Here is a 22,886-nt window from a genome sequence, read left to right on the forward strand (position 1 = left end):
TAAGTGGCATTTGTGGATGTAACTACGTATTGTGTAACTTCACAAAGCTTTGCCAAAGTTGTCCTGACCCCATGTGGCGATATAGCTTATACAGTAGATGAATGACGATCCTTGATGCAGTGCCGCCTTACAACAAAAAGCTCAAATAGGTTTGGAACGAGCCCAGAAAAGTCGACAGCGCTTCTGGACATTGTTAACATAGGGCTTCCTTTTGACACAGTACAGTTTTAAGTGGCATTTGTGGATGTAACTACCTATTGTGGTACTTGACAAGGCTTTGCCAAAGTAGTCCTGAGCCCATGTGGTGATGTCGCTTATAGATTGTTGATTCTTGATGCAGTGCCGCCTCTGGAACAAGTAACGGATCAGTAAATGATGACATAACTTTCATTTTTGGACTGTTCCTTTATGCATCATTTTCCAGTCGCATTCTTTTGAAAAAGTAACTTTACAATATTGAGGGAATAAATTAATGTCAGATGTTTTATCAGTTAAACTATTATTATTAAACTAAAACCATTTTAAACCATTAAAAAAATAAAAACTTACTAAAAATGCTTTAAAATACTGAAATATTTTTAATTCTGATAAAATTGGATTGAATTTTTCCATAAAATTGAATTTATTTTCAACACCAACAGTAGTTGTATTTTAAACTTTGAATGACCCCAGTGAGAACCTAAATCATACTGGGAAAAATGTTGCACCTGGGAAAATATATTCTTCCAGGGGTTTACATAAGTATTAAATCACTATTTTTAAACAGAATAATCTCACTGCACAATACATCCCTCTGGCCACATTTAACCAATAACTCAATTCTAAAATAGCACTAAACATTACTTTGGTAATGAACTACAATATTCCTAATCTGTACAAAGAGACATCAAAATTCACTGGTCAGGTTTTATAGTTTTATAATTGATGAGTGTGTGTCATGTGAAGCCTCAATGGTGTGATGTTAAAGGCAAGTCAAAGGTCAGGAGATAGTATGAGCGACTGTTGCTCAGCTGTAACTCACAGACCACAGTCTGTAGGGAACATGACAGCTGTGCATATACCAAGAAAACACATGTACACACACACACACACACACACACACACACACACACACACACACACACACACACACACACTTCAGACTGGCAAGTGGTGGTTTTTCAGGCAATTCAAAAAAGCTATTTATCCGCTAAAGAATAGAAAAAAAAAAAACGTTTTAGCTGCACTGTAAAAAATGTAATGACAAAAAGTCAAGACAACAAATATTTTGATGTTACTTTAACATCTTTTAATATAATAACATTTTTAAAGTTGTACCAAGTTTAACTAAATATTTGTAATCTATTATGTATATACCATTAAAGAAAAAAAATCTTATTGACCATAAACCTTAAAAAATAGGGAACATTTCATATAATAACACTGATAAAACGTTTTTTTTCACTGATAAAACTATTTATTTATGTTTTAGGTATCTGTAGTAATCAGGCTAAGATTATATTGAAATTGTTGTATTTTGTCAAATATACACATTATTTACTAATCCAATCAATCAGAACACTACATAGTGTAAACAACAACAACACTGGGTTGTACAAAACTGTGTGTCAATTATACAGGGCTGCAAAATTATGAGAAAAAAATCATTGAATATCTTGAATGGTTTAATAAAGATTATTTATTTTTTATAGCCAACATTTGTGTTTGGGGAAATGGATCATTATATTCTGGCTACAGAGGCAAAATATGTTTTTTCCATCACATTAGCTGAGAATAAACTGAGCAAAAACTGCACATTTTTCTCACTGAAGCTGCTAAATTAATCTCCTTTATTTCTGTGCCTTGTAATTTATGGCAAGAAAACTTTACTGTTTTCAGCGATAACAAATCTTAGGTACTCTGTATTTACATTATATATGTTATAAACTACAAAAGAAATCAAAATGTGTAAATAATTGTCCAGAAAATTTACTTTTTTTACAGTAAAGCTAATTTCAAATTGAAAAAAATAATTAATTAATTTCACTACCAGCCAACCTCTAAAAACAAACAAGTAAGGGTTTATTACGCTAGTAAGTGTCTAGTAAAAGCAGTAGGACATGAAAGTTTTATGAAAGACTTATTTTATGAAGAGCTTTTAAAAGCACAAAATTAATATAGACTTGTATGTTCTCCTTAAATTAAATTTAAAAATATATGATTTGGTGTTTAAGAAATATTCCTTAAGATTGCCATTTTGGAAAAAAGTGCAACGATTTTCTAAAATCATTAAGCAAAAAAACAAAATCCTACTGACCACAAACATTTACAAAATAGGGAAAATTACATAACAATAATAACAGATCTAAGGTACCCTGTGATTACATTAAATACGTTATAAACAGGGCTTGACATTAACACTCGCCAAATGCGGGTAGATTTCAGCTGTCGCGGGTTAGACAGCCACTCTCACTAGCCACTTTGGCTGTGATACATGTATTTACAGTATATGAGAATATTGTTTTTAAGTATCAACTGTGAATAAAAAGTGTATGCATATAGCTTTATTTTGTTTGCTTTACACATTTTTTAAAATGTGTTTCAAAGAAATAATTAGTTCGGTGCAGCCAGAGAAAAACTTAGCAAATCCTTAGTGTCGAGCCCTAAAAACTCATGTGAAATAAACTATTAATAAAAATAAAATAAAATGAATTACATTGCGACACTATAAAAATTACATCCCATGTACTCATGCTCATTGAGCAAGCTAGGTCATAAACAACACACAAAAATTTTAAATGAACAAGGAGGCATGTGGACACAAAGTTTAAATCAATAAAGTTAGCATGTCAAATTCAAATTTATGAATATAAAATATATTTTTCCAACATTAAAATTGTGGCTAGTGAAAATGGCGAGTGGCTAGTAATGTTGGAAAACTCCTAGCCACTGTGGCTGGTGATCAAAAAAGCTAATGTCAAACCCAGGTTATAAACTCCAAACTACAAAAGAAATCTCATCATGTGTGTAATAAATTGTCCTGAAAATTAGCTTTTTTTTTTTTTTTACAGTAAAGTTAATTTCAAATTGACAAAAATACATGTTACCAGCTAAAAACAAACAAGTAAGGATATTTTAAGAGACTAAGAGTCGAACTTAAAAAAAAACTCAAATCAAATCTTTACTTTTCTCAGTCCCACCTGCTACTCAGAAAGGCACAGATGAGGTCTTTGGCATCCTTTGACATTTCAATATCATCTGGGAAAGTTAAGCTGTTCTTGTGATCCATGATCTTTCCATATGTGCCCACCAGAGACTCGGAATAAAATGGAGTGTCGCCTGCTCAGAGTGACAGACGAATAAATAAATTTAATGATCAGAACACTGAACTAAAATGACAAGAGATGCATATGAAGCTGACACTACTCACCCACTAGAAGCTCATAAATAAAAACACCAACAGACCACCAGTCTCACTCGCGACCGTAATAACCAGTCCATCCTTGAGACATTAAAACCTCTGGAGAAATGTAATCAGGTGTCCCAACAGCAGCGTCACAGCTTACCATACCAGTCTAAACACACATGTAGACACATGGATATAAACATTACTGGATGAGTTAATGTAGCTGAAATACAAGTATGTTTAAAATTTAAATTATTTACACAATTCATTTTCATTCAATTCAAGGACTGCACTGTACAATCTAGCCACAAGATGGCAGCACTGACATCTATCATCACCGAATGGAGGACTTCTGTAACGTACGTTAATGATTGTTTAAACAAATCTGCTGCAATGTGTGAGGTGATAATTGTAAATCTCCACACTACAAAATCTAAAAGAAACTCTCTCATTCTCGGTCATGTACAGTACATGTAAACACACCAACTACTGGTGTATGATATTTATCGTTTTCAATAAAAATGTACTTGTATTGTGAGCTGGCATTGCAGAGAGCTTCATTCAATTGAGAAAAACAAACAAAATTTAAAATGTGTAGGATTTTGTGAAATAATACAAGCTAGTTAGCACAAGCAGGCTTTCCTGAACATCCATTAAAACACAATAAAGCGAGTTCTGTTCAACAGATCAACAGAAAATACCCCAAAAAGCTGAAGCAGAAAATGTGCATCTTAGAGCAAGAGTTTGTGTGTGTGCGTGTGTGTGTTGAACTTCAATATGTTTTAAATAAATCATCAACAAAGACAGTCACTAATTGGTTCGTTTCTAAATGAGTCAGCCATTTTGAATCAATTGTTTGAATAAATGTTCATTGAATCACTTATCAAAACAGAATAAATTCAAAATCCCACACTTCCCTTGTATACAGTTTATGAAAAACAGCATGTGACCTTGTACATCCGAATTAGTAGTAGAAATTAAGATGCAATGGGCAACACTGAGGCTCAGTGGTTAGCACTGTCACCTCACAGTAACAAGGTCGCTGGTCGGCTGTGCCAGTTGGAATTTTTCTGTGGAGTTTGCTTGTTCTCCCCATGTCCAAACACATGCATTACAGGTGAATTGAATAAATCAAATTGGCCATAGTGGCCATAGTCCCTGCTAAAAAATCCAGCTTAAACCAGCCTAGGCTGGTTGGCTGGTTTTAGCTGGTCAACCAGGCTGGTTTTAGAGGGGTTTTGGCCACTTCCAGGCTGGTTTCCAGCCATTTCCAGCCTGGTCTTAGCTGGTCAGGCTGAAAAATGACCAGCTAAATCCAGCTAAAACCAGCTTGACCAGCCTGGTTTAAGCTGGACATAGCTGGTTTTGGCTGGGCTCCCAGCCTGCTAGGCTGGTCAAGCTGGTTTTAGCTGGTCATCTCCAGCTGGATTTTTCAGCAGGGGTGTATGTTTGAAGGAGTGTGTAATAAGTTTTTCCCAGTAGTGGGTTGCAGTTGGAAGGGCATCCGCTGTGTAAAACATATGCTGGATAAGTTGGCAGTTCAATCCGCTGTGGCGACCCCTGACTAATAAAGGGACTAAGCCAAAGGAAAACGATTGAATGAATCAGGAGGCAAAAAGTACCAGAATTATCAATTACTGAAGTGTGGAATTAATTCATTTACTATCCTATGAGGCCTGATGACGACAGGTCAACATGACAGTGACAACAACGTCAATGCAGTAGCCTGAATTTCATTCTCACTTCCTCTATTCTATTTTAATATTGTCAAGACACAACTTAGAACTAAAATGAAGTACCGATTTAGATAGCAGCCTACTATTTTTGACAAGGAGAAAGAGACTTGCTGTCACCTACAGTAGTGGTGTCACCTAGTGGTCATATCTATCAATCCATGTCAGGCCTAAACTAGCCAAGGTATCAGCACAAAAGCACACTAAGCAAAATATTGTTCAATTAGATTATTAAAAAAAAAGGAGAGAAACATTTTCGTTAGAATCAAACCCCCTTAAAAGACACTTCAAATGCACTTATCACACACCGAGTCCATCTTCGTACATGTGCCAAAGTCTGCGAGTTTGAGGTGTCCATTGCGGTCCAGCAGCATGTTGTCTGGTTTGATGTCTCTGTGGATGAAGCCCAGAGAATGGATGGCGTCGAGTGCCAGCACCACTTCTGCCGTACAGAATTGAGCCCATTCCTCTGAAATGTCATTGCTGGTCAGAGTCACCAGTTCTCCACCTGGCATGAACTCCATCACCAAATAAAGGTACTTTTCATCTTGGAATGCACAGCACAGCTATGTGGACAGAGAGATAGAGTGGTGAACAGAGAAGTCACAATATATTTCAGTAATCAATACCAGTGAAATTTAACAATAATTAATTTTAGTTGCAGCAACCCAGCTAAATTAAATAATAAGCAATGTGATATTGAACACAGACTTTATTTAATCATTTAAATATTTATTTCATAATTTGAATACTGTTATTAAAGAACTTTTAATGCTATCAATTACAGAATGTAAATAATCAAGTTAAAATATTAAAAAAATTATAAATGGAATATTAAATGACATTTTAAGTATGAACATATACATACACAAAAACAGTTGTGTCAAGCAATTAATCAAACCCAAAATTAAAATTTGCATCTTCATAACATGTACATCATTATTTATATTTATTTATAATTTGAGGTAGAAATAAATATTTCATATAAAGATATAAATGAACATTTTCTCAAATATATACATTTCTTTGTGTACGTATATACTGTACGCTAAATGAATATATACACTCCACAAAAATATATTATGTAAATACAAACTTAATTTTTTTATGTGATTATGCATTTGACAGCACTAATAAAATACAACTAGCAACAAGTTATGGCCATTTAAATGATGTTATACTTAAAATCAAGTTTAACTTTCTTTATTTTGGTTAGTTAACATCAACATTACAGCAGCAGAAATATTAGGCTTCAAGGTCTAATGAACAGGTCTGTATTTTTTGTCATCCTTATTTACACGAGTACATAACTAACTGACTACAACATGGGCTGGTGCATCCTGTGAAATACAAGTGTTGAAAAACAGCCAGTCAAGAATATTTTCTCAGTCAGGTTTACATTTTACTATTTATACTATTTTATACTATTTACGTGAAGTACTAGTAGTTTTAGTCATTTAACATTATTAGTTTTTTATCTTTTACCGGCCCATGCCTAATCCCAAACCAGGGCTTTTTTTAAAGTACAAATTATTGTTCCAAGGCTGCGTTTAATGGGTAGTACTGTGTATATTTTGCCAAATTAAATGTGAAAAGAGAATTTCACATTAAGCTCTATTTTAGGATCACAGTGCAACCCCAAAAATAAATTAATTTTGTTCAAAAATAGGTCATAGGTTTAAAATAATCCAATTTTTCAACAGGGTGTGTCTTTACAGTAAATGACATTGACCAGAGTTTAGAGTCCTCTGCTGACCAAAATCAGACATTCTTTAAATTTATTTTCATTTACAACGTTAATACTGTCACCATCCTCCAAACTTGATTTGATCACTTATTTCACATTTAATGACCTAAACTAGCATTTTATAATACTATAGCTTATACAATACCCATAATGAGTACAACCTGACAGATTTCTCAGAAAATACATTGCTTTAAATGATTAAGTTTCCTATAGAATGCAATATTTGTGGAAATCTGGCTTACTCCAATAACGCAGAGATCAGTACAACATGCTAATTGAAACTATTCCAACAAAATGATTTAGCTGAATTTGTTATAAATATAAACAATAAATGTTTTCTCTAATTTGAATTTAAATTATATAATTCTAATATTTTTTCTCATTTTTTATTTACATGTTTAATCTTTTTTAACTTGCTATATTGTAGAAACTGATCTAATATTTGCCCCAGGTTTCACTAACAAAGCTTTAGCCTTGTCCAAGACTAAAGTGCATGTTTAAGTTGTCTAAATTAAAACTTGCTGAGAGGTATCTTAAAATAGCCTACATCAGTTTTATATATTTCTCTCAAGATGCACAACGATAATGTTTTTTTTTTTTTCTAAATAATGTCTAAAAATCTGCTTAAATAATTAAACAAGGCCTAGACCTGGGCTGCCCTTTGTGAAACCACTAATAATCATTATTCCTTTATAGACTAGTGTTCTCCTTGATCCCAAGCTCTGTGGCAGCAATTTCAGAAATGCTTCTGCCCTTCATGTGTTCAGATGTTTGACAAGTAAATTTATCATCATGAAAAATTCTCTTCAGTGCAAACGCAGCCAATGCCACAGATACGCCAAAGCAGAGTCACAGTGCCATGGATTACCAGACAATAACGCATACAAACAACCACAGAACATAGGCTACCTGAGGGCAAATTCAGCAGAGTGTTGTTTCTAAGGTTGAGGAAAACAAGCTCTTTCTGTTAAAGGAAGAGTCCAGCAGGAAGACTTTCCAGACGGTTCCCGCTCATAAACACCTGCTGAAGGTTTGGGTTACCGATGAAAACTAACGGGTCCAGGGATTTGAGTCTATTGTTTTCTAGGTAAAGGGCCTCGAGTTTTGACAGAGACACCAGAGCTCCAGGAGTCAGTTCCTCCAGCTGGTTATTTTTGAAGTCTAAACTCTGGAGATTGCCGACAAACCCAGGTGTACCGACAAATTATTGTTGATAAGCGCGACGCATAATATTATAAATAAACAAGGTTATTAAAGAATCTTTTTTCGGCTAACTATTGCCATTTACAGTTTTTCCTTAAAAAAAAAGCAATAGACACAGACAGACAGACAGACAGACAGACAGACAGACAGACAGACAGACAGACAGACAGACAGACAGACAGACAGACAGACAGACAGATAGATAGATAGATAGATAGATAGATAGATAGATAGATAGATAGATAGATAGATAGATAGATAGATAGATAGATAGATAGATAGATAGATAGATAGATAGATAGATAGATAGATAGATAGATGCCAATTTTATTAAGTACAAAAATAAGATTGTACTTAAAATGTACTTTATTTTATTTAAGTTTATATTTTTTGCAGTCAATTATACTTTTTCCCCTTCCTTGCATTGCTGTTACATAAAGGGACAGTTCACAAAAAAAGGAAAATTAACTCACCCCTAAATGCTTTCAAATCTTTAAAAGTAAAGAAGATATTTTGAACAAAGGTGAAAACCTGTAACATTGTCTTCCATAGTAGAGAATAAAAATACTGTGGAAGTCAATTGGGTCAGGTTTCCAGCTTTCTTCAAAATATCTTCATTTGTTTTTAGAAGAAGACAAAACAGGTTAGGAACGTGATGGGTGATTAAATGACGATTCACTTTTTTGTGAACTGTCCCTTTGATTAAACATTTAGGAATGTTCAAATGGTGTGACTAGCATTTAATCAGTAAAACGTGTTTGTGTCTTATGCTAGTAGTTATCTTTTGCATGAATTAGTGTTTATTCCTTAGGTAGGCTGGTACCTTTTTAATATTTACTAGCACTTATTTGTTAGATAACTGGTTCTTTTTCTAAATAATATTAGACACTTGTTGACATTTATTTCAAGAGTGACTGTTACTAGTAAACAATTTTAAGTATTTGCCAGACTAATATGAGTTGGGTCTAAAAGATGATTTTTATATATTAATAGGCCTTGCTGATCATAATATACTATAACATCCCTTATTCTACTAAATGTGTAGTGAGTAACCATAGTTTTGTAAGACACATATTACCTGTAATTACCTGTAAGGTCAAGCACATAAAGATTAGACAGGCCCACGAGCAGATCCGCAGGTGTTGTTTGCAGTTGGTTTCTGGTCAGACTGAGATGCCTCAGATGGGAGAAAATCTTCAGGTCATCAGATGATATGGAGCTCAAATTGCTTAAACGAACACGAAGGTCTGTGGTGTTTCCTGGAAAAACTTTACTGGGTAGCTGTTAAAAGTCAACATGAAGACAAATGACTCTGACCTCATCATTTTCAAGGACTTGTCTGCATTTTCCTTGATGTAAAACGCCACTCTGTATCTGAGAAAAAAGCCTGAGCAGAACTGTAAGAGTAAGAAAATAATATCTGCTCATATCTATGAGCAAGTTGCAACAGAAGTAAAAATGTAAGGATTCTAGTTAAAACCACAATCACCTAATGCCTCAGCCTTACTGTACATTAAGCATGCGTAACTGATCCTGCTTTTATAAATCACATTGAATACATTTGTCAATATGCAAACAAGGGTTTTCCAGGTCCACATGTGCATCAAAGTTTTGTGTAACACTGGACTTTTATCAATCAATTCTTGTAAATCATTCACAACAAATCACAAGATGTTTTTTTAACCATGACAAATGAAAATAATATCAGCATACGTTACATTTTAGATTTAGAATTGCATTTTTATTGCCCCCTCTAAAAACATCACAATAAAAAAAGCTTCATTTTATTAAGTAATCACAATTATACAGAGACCTAGAAGGGACATGATGGTGGGGAAAAATGGGTGGGTAAAAAAAAAGGACAGTGATAGGAAAATATTTTTTGAAAAGTTTTTCCCTCACAAAGGTATTGTGCGTTCCCTCGCAAAACTGTTGTTCCACTAACACTTTCTGTTATTGATTAAAGTTGCCATAGTTATTAAGTAAAGAGAAAATTAATCTCTCATTTTGTTTTGTTTTATAACAGTGGTGTCACTGTAAGAATGCACAAATCTATAATGAAAGCATTCCATTACATTTAACTGTTTGAGCTCATTTCAGAGAAAATTAGTTGTGTTTACAATAAAACACGCAGGACAGACATGTTTACATATTATTAAGTGTATTTATCTGTTTAAACACACACCAAAGTCTTAAAATGTCCGGCAGTTTAGCTCCTCTTTAAATGGCGTATACAGAAGCTGAGCTGGGATCAGTTTACCATACAGAGTCCGTCAGTCAGAGCTTATACATGAACTTAATATATATATATTTTTCTATCACTCAGTTTTTTTTTCTCCCACCCATTTTTCCTCCAACACCACGTTTCTTCCTGGTCTCAATATGATTATGCTAAATGAATTCAGCCTTACTCCTCAACTTTTCACATTTCACATGCGCAGCAATAGACAGTTTTGTATGCTAGAATATTAAACATTCTTGCATTTCTATTTAAATATTTAAGGTGTGTTTGGATCATCACAGAGTCAGAAGTGTTCCATCAAATAAAGCTTTTTTTATTAACAATTTCACAAAATAATAAAATAAAGAAAATGTTTGGACCGTAGGTCTTCATGTTCCACTATGCATACAAATTTGTCACAGCATTTAATAAAATGTGCATCTTTGCATCATGATATCAGTCTTCAATAATACATAGAGCAGACGTAATGCTTATTGAAGGTGTTCTTCAAAATAACAGACAACAAAAATATAATCTGTGCCACTAAATATTTGTTTTTCTGAACAAAAATAGATATAATACTTGAGTATATAAATCCTGATGATCACGTAATTATCATTCATTTGCTCTTGGAAACACACTTAAACATCCAGTCACACTTACTAACAACCCTATAAGGAGTCTGAAAATAACCTCTGATATTTTTAAAAGCTTAGAAGACACTTTTTGACAAACTGTATAGTATAGGAAGACACAAACACTCTACTCTTAAAATGACTTAAAATTAAAACTAGATACTTTAGGTGATTTATGGCTTGTCCTGTATTTAAATATCATATACCGTCCCCTTCCCCAGTCATTTATATTGTGGTGTTTGGCACTTGGAAATCCTGCCATTAGCCCAAATGAACACTATGACATTTTCCGCTTTCATAGACCCCAGATGCATGATCACCTATCTGGCCTTCACCAAGGTTAGCTGAAATTAAGAGAGAGGAGATGGAGGTCATTCAGTACCATAAAAAATTACATAAATAAAATGCTGGCAGACATGTCAAATCCCATTCTCTATACAGCCAAACCAGCTGAACCAAACCATTCTCCCTTTTATACACACATACAAACATGCCCACTCGTATACTGTAAGTGTATCAAACCAGCTGGCAAATTCAAAACGTGTTGTATAGTCCCTCACAGTGGGAAATTTTAATATCATTCCAAAAAAAGCAAAACCGATTTTAAGCCACAGCTTAACACACACAGATGTAAATGCATCCTCAAGCCACACACTGGTTACCCCTCAAAAAAACTCAAGTCTTCAGAAGTCTAAAACATCGTCATCATTCAATTCAACTCCAAGAGCCAAACCCCAGTCCTTCAGGCCCATTTCAAGCAATCTGCAACAAAGAGGAGTCTTTTGGCCTCATGTACAAATGCCATTGACAAAGTCTAAAATAAAGGTTATGAAGTTTAGTTTAAAAGTACACTGGTATATATATATATATACAGTATATATATACAGTATATATATATATATATATATATATATATATATATATATATATATATATATATATATATATATATATATATATATATACATACAGTGCTCAGCATAAATAAGTACACGGATAAGCTCCAGATTTGGCTTCAGTACTGACTAAACTAATGTATATGCACAAATATAATATTGAAAAGCATCCTATAGAAATTATTAATTTAAATGAGAGTTTTGTGAGGGGTGTACTCATGTATATATATTGAGCACTGTATATTTAAAACTACACTTAGAAGATACGTGATGAAGACAAATTACACCAATAAGCTCCAGATTTGGCTTCAGTACTGACTAAACTAATGTATATGCACAAATATAATATTGGAAAGCATCCTATAGAAAATATTAATTTAAATGAGAGATTTGTGAGGGGTGTACTCATGTATATATATTGAGCACTGTATATTTAAAACTACACTTACACAAGATACGTGATGAGGACAAATGCTATCCTTAATTTACAGATAACTTTCTTTTTTATTTGATTTTATACCAGTAGATATTTGCTAGAGAAGCCCTCATGATGATATTATTGCTTTTTCATTATTGGAACATTTCATTTTTGGAAAACTGCTGTTTATTTTTTTAAGCTCTACATGATGTGATGGAGACACCCACTGCTCTTTATTTACAAAGATTTCAATTAAAATGTCACAAAAATGACCATGGCAGAGATGCCATGAAAAAAAAAACTTGGGGAAAAAACACAAAAGATACATTTTTTTTTTTTTGGCCACAAAATAAAAAAAGATTGGTAATGTTATCACTTTTTCAGCCTTTAAAAATATATAGAGAGATATTTTGTGTTTTCTTGAACACTAAAAGATTCATACAGAGTTTAAGTTAAATTTTAGACATTAAGACCACTATGAGTAACCCATTTACTGGGTTGAAAATAGTCTAAAATAAAATAAAATATTCACAGCTTAGATAGGATTAGATGGCAATATTATGGAATTAAAAGAGAGAGCCTGCATTGTTAGTGGAGTGTTTTTTAGTACTGAGGATTCAGATGCAAACAGAGAAGAGAACAAGCAGCCAAACATGTTGAAGATGAGCAGAAAAGAGATGCAGTGCACGGTACTTACTGTCCACACATTTACACGAGTAGGGAAGGTGAAAGGTCAGTGAAGAATGATACGGCGCATTGGGCCAGGGCTACAAAAGGTTAGCGGTATCATTGTAAGCTATTGAGATCTTCACAGCCAAGTCTACATACATGACACTACACTATGTTTACCTCAATTAAAAGCAGTAGTTCACCCAAAAATGAAAATGCCAAATTGATTTGCTGACTTTCTTTATGTTTAGTGAGGTATTTGTTTTTCAAAGTGACCACAACTCCTTGCACAACATTACAGTGAGCAGTCTATACAAGTCCATTTTTGGATGAATTTTTCTTTTATTTTGAGATATGTATCTATATATGAGCAATTAGTCAGAACAACAACAATAGCAGTGCAGTGATACACTTTTTAGTTTAAAGCTGAGCAGAACAGTTCAGACAGAAGTGTATGCAGGAAAGTAAAAAAGATTTATTTTTCAGAAAGTGACTTTACATGAATTGGCATGAATTAGGCATTTAATTTTTCATGGAAGAGCTTTGTCTAATAAAATAAAAAATAAAAAAATAAAGTGTTTTAACTATTAGCACAAATGTATTATTACAGAATTAAGAAAATTAAACATGATTTTATTTACATTTGCTTGTAGTTTTTTTTTTAGCATTAACAAAAATAGAATGTTATCAATTAATGATAATTATTTTTATATTTAACAAAACTAATGCTTATTTCAGTGGTTAATCAGAAGGTTTTTTGCATCATTTTTGCAATTGGTTAAAATGCTGAGTTATGCAAATTCTAACTAATAAAGCACGATAAACATTCAAATGTTTTGAACCGTTAAATTATAATTGTTTTTCATTACTATTGTAGAACTACAAATAAACATGTTTTGGAATGAAAATGATAATATTTGGCACACAAAATGAGGTAATGGCAAAGAGCTGAATGGGAAATGATGAATAAATCAAGCTATTTCTCTTTTTTTATCCAATAAAACATCAAGTGTTAGTAATAGAAGATTTCAAACATTGCTTTAGATGAAGTCTTGTAACTATATCCTACAATTATACTATATTTCAATATAACCTAAAGGCCCTAGTATACATCAACAGAAATTGATGTTGTCATTTTGAGCAAAAGTGTGCATCCGCTGGTAAACACCTTTAAACGGTCATTGCCTGGTCCCATTTTACATAGGTGTGGCTTTAGAGCTTCGCCTTTTTTAACAGGTTAATCTTCTCCAGCGCATTTGTTCTGCTAAGTCTATTGAGGCCAATACAATCCAACACATTCAAAATAAAGGTTCTAAAAAGTTTTGCACTAAAAAGTAACCATTGTTGGTAAAGAGCTGCTTTACAGTGGAAGAGTAATTTATTAAGAAAAGATTTGATCATGTTTGATACTTAAAAAGCTTAATACTTAGTGTATTTGATTAAACTGCTATAAACATGATGAGACTCCACATGCCTGGATTGCTGAAAACTGCTGTTTTGTCACCACAGCCATTTTTGTTAACATTTATTTAGTTGTTTCTGTAAGAAAAAATTGCACAGCACATATTTACATATTCATCTAAACATCACTGAGGCGTGTTGATGATGTCAAGATGTTCACAAACACTAAACCACCACTCTGGAATTTCAAACTTGTTTTTTCTTCCTAACGAGGAACAAAACATTCTTCATATCTGGGCATTAAAGGTATAGTTTCTTCAAAAATATAAATTCAGTCAATATCAGTTTTTAATCTCCATCAGTATCTTTCTTCTAATGAACACAAAAGAAGGTATTTTGAAGAATGTACCCAAAGTATTTGTTTTTCCCTACTGTGTCTGCCAATGGCTACCAATTTACAGCATTCTTCAAAATATCTTCTTTTGTGTTGAACAGAAGAGAGACACATGTTTGGAATAAGTTGAGGGTGAGTGAAAGCGTCTCCTCCTCACCTGTTCTTGCTGGAGGGCTGCTGTCGTGTAGAGTGCACTTTGACGGCTGCTCGGTGTGAAAGTCTGGGTGAAGACTGAGCGAGTCGAGGCGAAGGCTGAGGGGAAAGGGCAGTGGGTGTTGCCTCTGAGGGCGCAGCGGATATGGCTATGCTGGACGAGTGGGCGATGGAGGGTTTACGCGGAACCCTCTTGAGCAGCCGACTGACACACTTCTTCTGCTCCTCTGTGGAGTTTGCCAGCAGCAGCATCTCTTTCGCTGTGGACATCTCGTAGTTCACTGGAGGACAAAAACCAAAAAACAGATTCTTTTCAGAGTTCAAAACTCCATGTGTTAAAATGCATTTTCAAAAGCTTCGGTTTATATCAACAATTTTATAACAAGCAATTTTTAGCAAGCAATTAAACTGGTCTAAAATGAAAGTACAGTAAATACATTAAAATGTTACAAAAATCTTAATCCAGTGAAATTCAGCTCTATTTAATGTCTTTTAAAAAGCTTCTAACAGTTTCCACTGGAATATTTAGCAGCACAACTGTTTTCAGCATTGATAATAAGATATTTCATGAACATCATAGTAGTATATTAATTTATGAAGTATAAAATGTAAATATATAATAAAGGATCGAGCAACATTGAAAAAACAAATGCTGACAATTCAGCTTTGACATCACAGGAGTAAATTAACATTAACACAAATAAAAAAAACATTCAAATATTTTAAAATATCATTGGCTGAAATATGTCACAATTTTTTTGATGTTAATACATTTTGGATCAAATACTTGCAGTCTTGTTTAACATGAACACCTTTTTTTCCATGTAGTAATAAAATATATCAATACAAATATATGATTTATTATTTTATATGCGGTTCTGATACGTTTTATATTTGAAAGCAAACTACCAATTTGTAAAAAAAGAAGCAATTCACATTATTATGTGTATAAATATAATTTGATAATATACATGCAGCCTTGCTAACGTCAAAAGAACTTAAAACAACAGTAGAATAAAAGTAGAATATTTCAGTTATGACTAATATCCATAAATACACGCTTACAGTGCTCAGCATATACGAGTACACCCCCCCCCCTCCCTCTTTCCTATGGGATGCTTTACAATATTATATTTGTGCATATACATTAGTTTAATCAGCACTGAAGCCAAATCTGGAGCTTTTCTAACAAAATAAAACAAAATTCTATGTTAGGGAAAAATATAAAAATACTAATTTTCAAAAATAGCAAACATCAAGACAAACAAAAAATATATGCAATCCTGTTGAAATGTCGTAGTTTGTAATTGTCGTAAAATGTTGTAGATTTTTTTTGCAGTATTTTGCATGAATTTAATATTATCTTTTCATTTCTAAAGATGTTCTGTGACTAAAATATTATTTTATTAAATATATCTTTCTAATAAATCTGTTTTGGTCCAATCTAACTTTTGGTCTTTCAAACCACCTGACCCCCCTTGGCTACGCGCATGATTAATTTAACTTAATAAATTGTAAGAAGAGAGGATTACTTAATAATACATTTTAATAGCAGTTAAATAATAAATAGCAATATTTAAAAAATATATATATATTTAAAAAAAAAAAAAAAAAATATATATATATATATATATATATATATATATATATATATATATATATATATATATATATATATATATATATATATATATAAAACAATATTCATTCTTGGCGGGGGAGACTCGTCCCCAGTCCCCACCAATGTCAAGCGCAAACCTACGCCCTTGCCTAATGATATGTACAACGAAGGATTTAAAAAAAAAAAAGATGTTACATTTATTTAGTGTCACTTACAGCCTGCATGTCGTTGATTTCTCTCTGGTATTTGATAATGGAGTGGTTAAGCTTTTCTTTCGTGCGGAGCTGCAGCTGGAGTTGTCTGATCTCCTTCTCCTTCCTGCGGATGTCTGTGTTGTTGATTTGGTGTGGCCTGCCGTCCGTCTTCTTCATGACCTCCGCCAACTTGTTTATAGCCTACAATACAGATATCTGACTTTGGAATTCAGGCGAGACATGCAAAAAAACAGCTATTTTAAGCTATGATGTAATCAACAGTTACAAAGCTGTGATAAAAAAAATTCAAAATGCACCTGAATCTTGAGTGTTTTCTCCACCTGTATCTGCTTCTCATACGACACTGTGAGAGATTTCATCTGTTTCTCTTCTTCTTTGATCTTCTCCAGCTCTGTTTATTAAATGTTAAAGCATGGTAAATGAACATTGTACCATCACTCTATTTATATTATTATAGAAGTCAGCTCACTTTGCTGTATGTGCTTCGGTTTATTGTTGAGCTCCTCTTTCTCACCGGCAAGGTTGGCAACATCCACAGTCAGCGTACGGTTTGACTCCTACAGCTTGTGTAGAATAGAAGAATAATAATGAATTAATATTCATCTGGAGAAGATATTTTTTATGTTCTAAAAGAAATCTCTTCTAGTCTGCAGCTGTTTTCTACAGTTGAAGTAAAGGGTATTAGCCTGTGAAATTTTTACAGAGCTAATAATTTTGTCTTCAATTGTATGTGAACATTTTGTAACATTTTTTATTTATTCCTGTAGTTCAAAGCTGAATTTTCGGAAATATTACTCAAGAAATCATTCTAATAGGATAATTTGCTTTGTTTAGAACAATTATTGGTGTTAAAGAGTTCATATTTTATCGATGAAAACATGTTGATTCGCTTGGTGCTTAACATTTTTGTGCATATATCACATCACATCACATCACATCACATCACATCACATCACATCACATCACATCACATCACATCATATCATATCATATCATATCATATCATATCATATCATATATACACAAACCGTTAGGAGACATATTTTATAGATATGATTTTATAGTTTACAAAGTTAAAATTCAAAGAAATAAACAGCAATTTAATGTCCTGCTACATTTATTATTCATAATTTCATATAAACATGACGACAATTTGTTATATAATTAAAGATAATCATGCTTATATATACACTATAAATGAGGAGGATTTCTCTCCTCCTTAATCCCTGGGTCTGAACGCAAACACAGTGGATAGAGGTGCAGCAGGTCTCTTGCCCTATCCATTTCAACCATTATCCCTACTGGTAATCCGGAAGATTTTAAACATAGGTGGATATAGGCGATATGTCTGAAAGGGAACGAACTCAACTGAAAAAAGTCTGCCATTCTACAAATATCATAAAGCTCTCCCGACAAAAATGCTTGCTGCAAACTCTAGTTTGCATCTGATCCAGTTATTATGACCATTTATGTGAAGCTGCTTTGACACAATCTACATTGTAAAAGCGCTATGCAAATAAAGCTGAATTGAATTGAATAGTTGTGTAGATTTTTTTCAACATGCCTCTTTTTTAATTACAAGTTTAACATTGTTAAAAGTATATTATGAAGAAAACAACACAAAAAAATGCAAAAATATATATTGTTTGCATTTGGTCCAAATTGATTGAGTATAACTCTTATTCTAACGCGCTTCTGTTATAAACCCTTAAGTTTCATGCCTATTTATAAACTTTATGTTGTCCACTCACACTTTCTTATGTAAATAATTTGATTGTAAATGGAAGATTATGTAAAAGGATATAAAAATGATCAATTATTACAATAATACCCTATTCCTAAAAGTTTAGCATGTTTAGTATTATTTGCAGATTAAAAAAACATTCTGGCTATATTTTAGTAAATGAAGTTATTTTTTATTTCATTTTTTGATCACTCAGTGTTACCAACTCAACTATTTTTGATTCACATTTTGAATATATGTTGCCTGCGCTTTTGCACACATTTGTTCTGCCTCTTATGGCCTGATTCTGAATTATTTTCTTGATTTTCATTTGTTAAACTATATTTTCTGTTCAAAGGTAATTATTTACATTTAGTTTTGATTTTTGTTTTCCTGCGAGTTGATGTTGCACTCCTACACTAATGACTATATTTTTTATTTCTTATGGAAATGGCATGTATATTTGCAGCATGTCTTGCTGGATGGATCACATTGAAGCGGAATACTTCAAATTAATTTATTAGATATTATTTCAGTCTATATATGTCAGTTTTGTGGTTTGAGTATCACAAAAACCTCTCAGGTTTCATTTGTTGTGCTTCTTTGTCTACAGTTACAGCAATTTCTAACTGATTATCTATTTAAGACAGCTTTTGTCCCTTAGATCAATTTATATAGCTATTTTTTTCATTTATTTTATGTCATTTGCACATTTGCAGTCATTTGAGTTTAAAAGAAAACATTTCTTAGTCCTATGTCTTGTTACCATAGTGACATGTTCTGAGAATAGAACGCATTCCAAAAGTGTACTTGAAGCCCTGCATCATCAGAGAATATCTTGTGGGTTTGTTGAAGTGGAGTAGTACAGGTGTGCTTTTGGCTGTTAAGTGTTAAAAAACTTGCGTTCCGAGTGTTTTAAGACTGTCTCAGCGATTGAACATCTTCCGTTTGAGTGATTCACGGTGCAAGACCGAAATCCTCATCCTATTCCAGCTAGCAAACCCCAAGTTTTTGAGTGGTTACAGGTGAAAGACTGAAACCCTGTACCGAATTATATGATGGTTGAACAGATTTCTGATCTCCCCACAACATCAGCTGCTAAAATGGAGGAAGACGAAGTTCCCAAACCCTGCAAGATCTCCAAGAGCCAGAAAAAAGTGAAGCAGCTCAAAGAAAGGCCAAGAAATGGCACTAATAGTGAGTCATATTTACATTGTGCTATCCAATATCCAGTGTTTTCCTGACATAATAATATACTATTAAAAATAATGTTTGTACAGGATAATAGACAGCTGGTTAAACTGCTGGCTATCATTGCATTCATGTGCATCTTAACGCAACATTTTGGGTAAAATGATAATGTATTTCATTTTCAGCTTTTCTGATACAGCTTTAGTCTAAAATCCTTTAGTAAAATGAGATATGCACACAGACTTTTCATTTTCAACCGAAAGCCCCGATGGCTTCCATTACAAAATCACCACATTTAAGATCTGTTTTCTTTAAAAATATGTGATCATCACTGACAAATATATATTTGATATAAAGTGGGTTTCAGCCCGGACAAGAATCACTGCATTAAATGACATTTAAATTAAACATGAAAATTTATTTTAGCTCAGTATTTTAAATGGAGTTTCTGCGCTAGCCTGCTGGTACTGACGATGCTAGCGGTTCCATACAATAGACTATTGTCTCGTTTTATGCTTAAACAACTAAATGAATGGTTGGGTTAATTTAACTGATTGTAATTTAATTACATCACGATGTTTATGTTGTAAAAGCAACCCTATAAAATGTTAAATAATCACAGAAACCTTTCATCGGAAATTTACTGTTGGCTGAAAAACTTTAGCTGTGCAATATAACCCAGTATTCAGTTTTCTATTTTAAAAAAGTGCACTGAACATGTAGTTTTTATATCATTTGGTGCATTGATCATTTGTGTAAGCAGTTTTATATAACATGAAATTAATAAAGTATTATAGTCAATTACAATAAATAATAATAAAATACAAAAGTGTAGCAAATCCATGGTAAACTTGTGGTAACCTTGGTTTAGCTACAATAACTTTTTAAAATGGTTATATATTGGGGTTTTTGTTTTTGGTGAATGTTGAATGTCTCAAATAACTGTAGACAAGTGTGTAAAGATGTGCAATCATTTCTCTTTTAACAGATGAGAAGGAGAAAGTGAAAGAAAAGAGAAAGAAGAGAAAGAAGAGCAAGGTTGCTTCTTTCATTAGAGCTGCTCTACGATGGTTCTGCTTCTGTCCTCGTAATGAGCCGTTCACACTTTCCTCATCTGATGGTAAATTATGGTTTTTGCATCTCAATATTTTCTAGTGTATAATGTCATTAATAAATTGTATTTTTACTCCCCTTTATCTGGAGTTTAACGTCTCCTTGAAAATGACTTTGTACTATGTGCAAACTGCAATCATTTGTCTTAACAGATTCTGAACATGAGATCTATGAAAAGATGATTGTGGAAGAGGAAGAAGTGAAGGAGATAATGCAGGAGGAGGTGGTGGAGAAGAAAGAGGAGGTGATGGAAGAGGAGGAGGTGGTGGACAAAGAGAAAGATAACACAAAGCAAGAAAAGACAAATGAGGAGGAGGAGGAGAAAAGTGGGGAGGAGAAGGTGGTGGAGAAAAAGGAAGAAGGGAAGGAGATAATGCAGAATGAGATTGTGGTGGAGAAGAAGGAGCAGATGATGAAAAAGAAGAAGGTGGTGGTGATGGTGGTGGAAGTGGTGATGGTGGAGAAAAATAAACAAATAAAGAAAGATACCAGCACCCAACTAACAGAGGAGGAGAAGGTGGTGGAGAAAAAGGAAGAAGAGAAAGAGATAATGCAGATGGAAGAGGTGGAGAAGGAAGAGGAGGTGATGAAAGAGGAGAAGGTGGTGGAGAAAAAGGAAGAAGAGAAAGAGATAATGCAGAAGGAAGAGGTGGAGAAGGAGGAGGAGGCGATGAAAGAGGAGAAGGTGGTGGAGAAAAAGGAAGAAGAGAAAGAGATAATGCAGAAGGAAGAGGTGGAGAAGGAGGAGGAGGCGATGAAAGAGGAGAAGGTGGTGGTGGCGAAAAAGAAAAGAAAGAAAGATACCAGCACCCGACTGTCAGAGGAGGAGTTCTGGAGAAGGAAAATGGAGGAGGAGAAGGTGGTGGAGAAAAAGGAAGAAGAGAAAGAGATAATGCAGAAGGAAGAGGTGGTGGAGAAGGAGGAGGAGGTGATGAAAGAGGAGGAGGGGGTGATGAAAGAGGAGAAGGTGGTGGTGGAGAAAAAGAAAAGAAAAGATACCAGCACCCGAGAGAAGGAGTTCTGGAGAAGGAAAATTATCGCCAGAAGGCTATCTGCGGCAAAGTTTCTGTTTGAGCAAATAAAGGAGGAGGAGGACAAGATGAAAGCTCAGGAGGAGAACAATGAGGAGAAAATAAAATACATTGAAAAGGAGGAGGAGGAGGAGGAGGAGGAGAAGCTGAAGAAAAGGAGAAGGAGGAGGCGGCCAAGAAAAAACTGCATGTTGGAAAAAGTGGAGGAGATGGAAGGAAAGGAAAGTGAGGAAGTAGAGAATCACATTGAGGAGAAAGAGCAAATGAATGACATTGAAAAGAAGGAGGAGGAGGAGGAGGAGGTGAAGAAAAAGAGAAGGAGGAGGCGGCCAAGAAAAAACTGCAAGGTGGAAGAAGTGGAGGAGATGGAAGGAAAGGAAAGTGAGGAGGTGGAGAATCACATTGAGGAGAAAGAGCAAATGAATGACATTGAAAAGGAGGAGGAGGTGAAGAAAAAGAGAAGGAGGAGGAGGCCAAGAAAAAACTGCAAGGTGGAAGAAGTGGAGGAGATGGAAGGAAAGGAAAGTGAGGAGGTGGAGAATCACATTGAGGAGAAAGAGCAAATGAATGACATTGAAAAGGAGGAGGAGGAGGAGGAGGAGGTGGTGAAGAAAAGGAGAAGGAGGAGGAGGCCAAGAAAAAGTAACAGTATGAACGAGGAAGACAAAGAACAAAGTAGAGGAGTAGAGACATACTGTATGTGAAGGAGGAGGGTGAACAACATTGTACAACATCAATAAAAATGTGTTTTGTACAATACTGTATGTGCTGTGTGTTGTGTTCATCTGGTTAATTCTGTTTCAAAAGTATTGAATTTTGTTTGTTTAAAGAAAATGTTGATTTATATTTAGATTAAACATAAATGTAAACATATATATGCAACAAAATTGTTTTGTATAGTTTAGTTTCTATATATGTGCGTATCACATATACAAAACAAATATATATAATACACACACATATATAATGTCAGACTTATATTTTGCATGTGATTAATCTGCCCAGCACTAATACAGTAAACCTACAGATCCTGGAGTCTGACCTTTAAGATTTATATTGCTTCCATAGAAACCACTTACAAATCCATGAAAAATCTCATCACATCTTCAAACGATAAAAATCCATTAATAATCTATT

The 22,886-nt window shown here is 33.8% G+C and overlaps 2 protein-coding genes and 1 pseudogene across 6 annotated transcripts; 1 reads left to right on the plus strand and 2 right to left on the minus strand.

Annotated features, from left to right (window-relative positions):
- Nucleotides 1-254: 254 nt before the first annotated feature.
- Nucleotides 255-9,641, minus strand: LOC101886619 (rho-associated protein kinase 2-like; annotated as a pseudogene).
- A 961-nt stretch (nucleotides 9,642-10,602) lies between these two features.
- Nucleotides 10,603-17,242, minus strand: LOC101887131 (uncharacterized). Of its 3 annotated transcripts, none has more exons than XR_012399432.1 (5): nucleotides 17,161-17,242; nucleotides 16,988-17,082; nucleotides 16,692-16,871; nucleotides 14,860-15,136; nucleotides 10,603-11,268 (listed from the first exon to the last, which is right to left on the minus strand). XR_012399432.1 is itself a non-coding variant. In XM_073940863.1 (5 exons), exons 4-5 carry the CDS (start codon nucleotides 15,123-15,125, stop codon nucleotides 11,608-11,610), a joined length of 345 nt encoding a protein of 114 aa, XP_073796964.1. In that variant the 5' UTR covers nucleotides 15,126-15,136; nucleotides 16,692-16,871; nucleotides 16,988-17,082; nucleotides 17,161-17,242; the 3' UTR covers nucleotides 11,527-11,607. The 3 variants fall into 3 exon arrangements, 2 of the variants coding, with proteins under 2 accessions (XP_073796964.1, XP_073796963.1); XM_073940863.1 differs by lacking the exon at nucleotides 10,603-11,268 and adding an exon at nucleotides 11,527-11,686; XM_073940862.1 differs by lacking the exon at nucleotides 10,603-11,268 and adding an exon at nucleotides 14,382-14,446 and having other exon boundaries at nucleotides 14,860-15,164.
- Nucleotides 17,243-17,605: 363 nt separating this feature from the next.
- On the plus strand, nucleotides 17,606-22,508 carry LOC103909759 (uncharacterized). Of its 3 annotated transcripts, XM_073940858.1 has the most exons (4): nucleotides 17,606-19,611; nucleotides 20,594-20,725; nucleotides 20,871-21,487; nucleotides 21,578-22,508. In XM_073940858.1, the coding sequence occupies exons 1-4, from the start codon at nucleotides 19,470-19,472 to the stop codon at nucleotides 22,451-22,453; spliced, it is 1,767 nt and encodes a 588-aa protein (XP_073796959.1). In that variant the 5' UTR covers nucleotides 17,606-19,469; the 3' UTR covers nucleotides 22,454-22,508. The 3 variants fall into 3 exon arrangements, with proteins under 3 accessions (XP_073796959.1, XP_068073230.1, XP_073796960.1); XM_068217129.2 differs by having other exon boundaries at nucleotides 20,871-22,508; XM_073940859.1 differs by lacking the exon at nucleotides 20,594-20,725 and having other exon boundaries at nucleotides 18,442-19,611; nucleotides 20,871-22,508.
- The last annotated feature ends 378 nt before the right edge of the window (nucleotides 22,509-22,886 follow it).

This window comes from Danio rerio, chromosome 24 (genome assembly GCF_049306965.1).
Source record: "Danio rerio strain Tuebingen ecotype United States chromosome 24, GRCz12tu, whole genome shotgun sequence".
Lineage (NCBI taxonomy): Eukaryota > Metazoa > Chordata > Actinopteri > Cypriniformes > Danionidae > Danio > Danio rerio.

Excerpts from the sequence above, each read along its gene's own strand:
- LOC101887131 (XM_073940862.1), bottom strand. The coding sequence starts at position 17,050 with ATGAAATCTCTCACAGTGTCGTATGAGAAGCAGATACAGGTGGAGAAA. Across the intron at positions 16,872-16,987 it reads AGAAAACACTCAAGATTCAG|GCTATAAACAAGTTGGCGGA; the intron begins GTGCATTTTGAA and ends TCTGTATTGTAG. Across the intron at positions 15,165-16,691 it reads AAATCAACGACATGCAGGCT|AATCTGTTTTTTGGTTTTTG; the intron begins GTAAGTGACACT and ends AACTCTGAAAAG.
- LOC103909759 (XM_068217129.2), top strand. The coding sequence starts at position 19,470 with ATGATGGTTGAACAGATTTCTGATCTCCCCACAACATCAGCTGCTAAA. Across the intron at positions 19,612-20,593 it reads GCCAAGAAATGGCACTAATA|ATGAGAAGGAGAAAGTGAAA; the intron begins GTGAGTCATATT and ends CTCTTTTAACAG. Across the intron at positions 20,726-20,870 it reads CACACTTTCCTCATCTGATG|ATTCTGAACATGAGATCTAT; the intron begins GTAAATTATGGT and ends TTGTCTTAACAG.